Genomic DNA, 5,000 nt, shown 5'->3' on the forward strand with positions numbered 1-5,000 from the left:
GTGTACATGTGTATGTGAGTGTATGTAGATATGAGAAATACACAAAAGATGAGAAATATAGAAATGATTGTTTTTATCATGTTGGTGATGATCGTTGGTGTTTTTGTCGTTGTTGTGGTGGTGGTACTGCTGCTGCTTCTGACAGTGGCAGTGGTGGCACTAGTGGCAGCAGCAGTGGTGGCGAAACAATGACAGTGAAGATGTCTGAACAAATCCTGTCTATAAATGGCTGAAAGTGATTACATATATAATGTCTAAATGTGAAACTATCCTGAGTTATAATTAAATTTACCCACTTGTCTACAGTCTTATCACCTGTCTATCTATCTAACACCACTACCATCACCATCAACCACAACCTCACAGATTCCAGCCTCCACCCTCTTGACACAACTTCTGTTCTAGAACTCTCCAACACTTCTAAAGGAATATTTTTTTCTTGTTACTCAATACAGAAATAAATTAAATGCAGTTTCATGGCTGACTGTTCACTTGTAAACTTTTTACTTTACTCTATATTTTGAATGACTTTTCCTTTATTATTTTTTCTTTTTTCTTCTAGTTTTTTATTATTATTATTGTCTAGGAAGAGGTTCCTTTTTTATGTTATCTGTTTGATCATAATTGTTAGTCTAAGAAGTGCCCATAGCTCTTTTAGATTTATTAAAACAATTGTATATGTAAGACACATTTGGACGTTTCTACAGTATTCTGTATCCTATAAACTAGCTTATTGTTGGTGTCTGTGGCAAAGACCATTCAAGTCTCAGTAGATCTTAACTGTTAACCACACAGTATTTCAGGTTGCTCACTACAGTGGGAACACTATCAAATAACCTACTGTTTTATTAGCTTGCTGTGTTGATCTTAACTTCTTTGGGTATAGCTGTGTGAGTTTTCAGCAGTACTCTGACACCACCAACATATAATAGAACTCATGCGATTAATGTATAGAATTAAAGGAGTAAAATTAGTACGAATAATATTCAATTTGCAGTATTGATAGTTATTTGGTTATTGAATGGAAGGTCAGAAAATGTATAGAGGGATGTAATCTAGGAAGATTAAAGGAAATATGTAGATAAGAAGGATCAGAAGATGAAATGGGTACAGCAAGTTGATAATATTCCACTGAACTATCTGTTTCATTCATAGTATTTGTTGATAAAACTGTAGGGGACATGGTGTTAGTGGTGGTTGTACATTTTGTAGTGGCTAAAATAGTGGTGGTTCTGCTATAAGGGCTTAGTAATAATAATTATGACAGTTATGATGTTCAGCATTACAACAGCAGTAATTCTGTTTCTTTTGTTGTTGGTGACATTGGCATCTGTGGCATGTAGTGGTTTTGGCGACAGTTACTATTTGTATCTTGTTAGTTGAATGCTGTTAGCTTTCAATCTCACCATGGAAGTAACTTAGAAGAAGAATGAGCCAAAAAATATTAATCTTTCAAAACCACATGGATCTATAGAGTCAGTACTTGGTTCTAGCTTTCAAAGCATTAATCAGATGAAAGATAAATCTCCAGCCAGTTAGAAGACTGGTTGAATACAGTTAGCTTACCCTCAGTTGGTGGTATTGAACTCAGTACTAAAAGCTAATGAAATACTGGTGCTACTAACTGTCGTTATAATTCCTATTAAGAAGTAGATGTCTTGGGTATGGAGTCATTAAAGGAAATATGTAGATAAGAAGGATCAGAAGATGAAATGGGTACACACACACTGTCTTGCAACACGAAATATCTCAAGCCTTTGGTCCTCATGGCACAGAACAATGGCAAATTTTTTCTTATCTGCTTCCCCTCTGGCTAAATAAACCTGTCTCCTAGCTTCCTTTCTGGCAGTCTGATACAATTCCCTGCTACCACCATTCTTCCAGTGCTTCCAAGCCTGTTTCTTTTCTCTTGGTTGAGAGGGAACTTTGCACCATCTACAGATCTGGTCAGTGGCTCTCAGCAGGTTGTCCCGTAGAAACCTCCAGTGGTCTTCCACATCATGTGATGCTATATTCCCTTCTATTTCGTCAAAGGCTTCGAGTAATACATCTCTAAATCTCTGTCCATTTGCAGGATCTTTAAGCTTCCAGACCCTTCTCCTCTATGCTGGTCTTCTTCTGGGCATCCATTTAGTCCTGATTCTGAAGTCGCTAACTACTAGCCTATGTTGTGGGGTACATTCTTCACCTGGGAAGGTTTTGGCATTTATAAGCAGCCATCTTTCCCTTTTTCTGGCAAGGATGTAGTCAGTTTGGCTAGTGTGTCTGCCAGAATGGTAGGTGACTAGGTGACTGGCAGGTTTCCTGAAGTTAGTATTGCAAACTCCAGCAGCCTGGTACCCTCCTCATTAAGGGAACCAAAACCATAGCCTCCATTTATGCCATGGAAGGCCCCTGCATGTTGTCCAACATGTCCACTAAAGTCACCAGTCACAAAGAGAAGGTCCCTGTCATTTGTCAATGAGGCAGTCTGCAAGAGGGTGTCATAAAATAGGTCTTTCTGTCCATCAGGTATCCTGGCTGAGGGGCATAGGCCAAGATAATGGTTGCTAATCCATGATGTAGCACTAATCTTTTCTTAAGTATTCTATCGCATACTCTGACTACCTCAATTACCTTATCAACTCATTTCTCCGTAAGAAGTATGCCCACGCCCCTGACCCCATCAGTGTTCTCTGCCCAGAAAATCTTGTACCTGTGTTCTTTGCCTGTGAGGAACCTAGCGGAACCTCCTCTCCACCTTACTTCTTGGGGGCAGTACAAATCTACACATTTCCATTCAAGCATCTCAACAATCTCACCAGACCTACCTTTCAGTGTGCCCACGTTGAGTGTGCCAACTCTGAGGGTATGGTAGGTGTGGGCCCATAAGACTCTGGGATGGTGGACAGCAGCATCATGTACCTGAAAAGAAAGCTCACATTTGGCAGAATTCATAAACAAACAATTGCCTTCAACCTGCATACACTACACCATCATTTTTATGCAATATATGATCACTACCTTACATAGGATATAAACCCTAAGTAGGGGTGGGGATGGCGTTAAGCCTTTAGAAGTGTTCATGGGAGACAACCAAAGGAGGACAGAGGATACAGACTTCTTGTACAGGTGGAGAGGGTGGGAGGGCGAGCGTACCATGAGATAGCAAAATTAGATGAGAGTATCTTGTGGGTTCATATTCTTTCGGGGGTAGTTATTAAAATGGAGAAGGGGAATCTGAGTGCATGCGCTAGTTTATATAGGGTGGGGTGGTGATGCTGGAGGAGGGGGAAGTGGTGGTGGTGGTGGTGGAGGAGGGGGGAATGGTGGAGGAGGGGGGAATGGTGGAGGAGGGGGGAATGGTGGAGGAGGGGGAAGTGGTGGCAAAGCAAGTGAAAATCGAAACAGAGAGAAAGAGACAGAGTGAAGCACAGAGAGAGGGGGACCAGAGTCAGGAGAACACGAGGGCAAAAACTATTCTTTTGGAATTTTGAGTAACATAATTTCATGAAACAGCAAATGCTGATAATAGTGAAATAGAATTGAAAAATTTTAGAATTTTCGGTCAGCTAATCTGACAAGATTAGAGAAATAAGTGATGATGTGACAAACTTGAATAAATGAATAGGTGATGAATAGCGAGTATGCATGAAGGAACTTAAGTTTGTCTTAAGACAACAGCAAGGAAGACGAAACTATGTGGACGGCTGATGCCAACACAATTTTTTAAGTCTCATAGATTGTTAGTTTCCTAGGGATCTGGTCAAAAAATTTGTCAGTACCTTTCTTGATCATACCCAGGGTACCTACAACAACAGGAATGGTTTTGGTTTATATAATTGCCATGTCTTATTCATCATCATCATCAACATTTAACGTTCGTTGTCCATGCTGGCATGGGTTGGATGGTTTGGCTGGGCTGGCATGCTGGAAGGCTGCACCAGACTCCAGTCTGATTTGGCATGGTTTTCTACAGCTGAATGCCATTCCTAATGCCAACCACTCTGAGAGTGTAATGGGTGCTTTTATGTGCCATTGGCATGGGTGCCATTTGCATGACAACAGGGTGCATTTACATGCCACCAGCACAGGTGCCAATTTGCATGACACGACTGCAATTTTGCTCGGCTTGATGGGTCTTCTTCTCAAGCACAATATAATGCCAAAGGTCTTGGTTATTGCCTCTGTGTGGCCAGTCATTGTCTCCGTGAAGCTCAAAGTTCGAAGATCATGCTTGTCCCATGTCTTCCTGGGTTTACCTCTATCATGGAATTTTTAACACAACAGGCAAAATGCTTAATGGTATTTCATCTGTCTTTACATCCTGGGTTCAAATTCCATCAAGATCAACTTTGCCTTTCTTTTTGCGATTGATAAATTAAGTACCAATGAAACACTGAGGTTGATGTAATTGACTAGTCCACTCCTCCAAAATTTCAGGCTCTCTAGCCTATAGTAGATAGGATTATTATTATCATTATTTTACTTTTCAGCCTTGTGCAGGTAACCATTGCCAATCACCAAACAAAAAGCCAATGTTTTATTCGATCAAGGAGAGCATCAGAGAGTGACACAATGGAAGAATGTTTGGCAGGTATTAAGAATGATAATGTACCTAATACTACTAATGCTACTACAGTGTTTTCTGGACCAGTAGATATCATCCAACTCTTATGTAAGGCTCAATACAAATACAACCAGGTCAGTTTTATTAATTACTGCCACAACTACTATCATTACTTTCAGTACTATTATTGTCGCTTTTTTTTACTATTATTGCCATTGATAATACTGTAAATTTTCACTACTGAAATTGTTTGCTAATACTATAGTTACAGCAATTACTGCCACTACTATTATTACTATCACTATTTCTACTACTACTCTTATCTCTACTTTAATGCAAAAGGATTCCTACACTGCCCTCTATCAAGCTTTATTGTCATGTAAGATTTTACTTCTATTTTTTCCCTTTCTCAATTCTGTTATTTATTTGACCTTTTTTGCTGTTATTGTTT

The 5,000-nt window shown here is 39.7% G+C and overlaps 1 protein-coding gene and 1 long non-coding RNA gene across 9 annotated transcripts in view; one reads left to right on the forward strand and one right to left on the reverse strand.

Annotated features, from left to right (window-relative positions):
- The window catches only part of LOC118762603, a 19,317-nt gene extending 17,413 nt beyond the window's left edge, over positions 1-1,904 (reverse strand). The window contains exon 1 of the long non-coding RNA XR_004998359.1: positions 1,727-1,904. This is a non-coding gene — a long non-coding RNA (uncharacterized LOC118762603). The remainder of the gene's footprint in view (positions 1-1,726) is intronic.
- LOC115209960 (mRNA-decapping enzyme 1A-like) overlaps positions 1-5,000 on the forward strand; it is a 369,797-nt gene that overhangs the window by 344,916 nt on the left and 19,881 nt on the right. For all 8 annotated transcript variants that reach the window (XM_036501427.1, XM_036501426.1, XM_036501425.1 and 5 more), the window contains one exon: positions 4,476-4,683. In XM_036501427.1, the coding sequence (XP_036357320.1) occupies positions 4,476-4,683 (208 nt within the window). The remainder of the gene's footprint in view (positions 1-4,475; positions 4,684-5,000) is intronic.

This window comes from Octopus sinensis, linkage group LG3 (genome assembly GCF_006345805.1).
Source record: "Octopus sinensis linkage group LG3, ASM634580v1, whole genome shotgun sequence".
In the NCBI taxonomy this organism is placed as follows: Eukaryota; Metazoa; Mollusca; class Cephalopoda; order Octopoda; family Octopodidae; genus Octopus; species Octopus sinensis.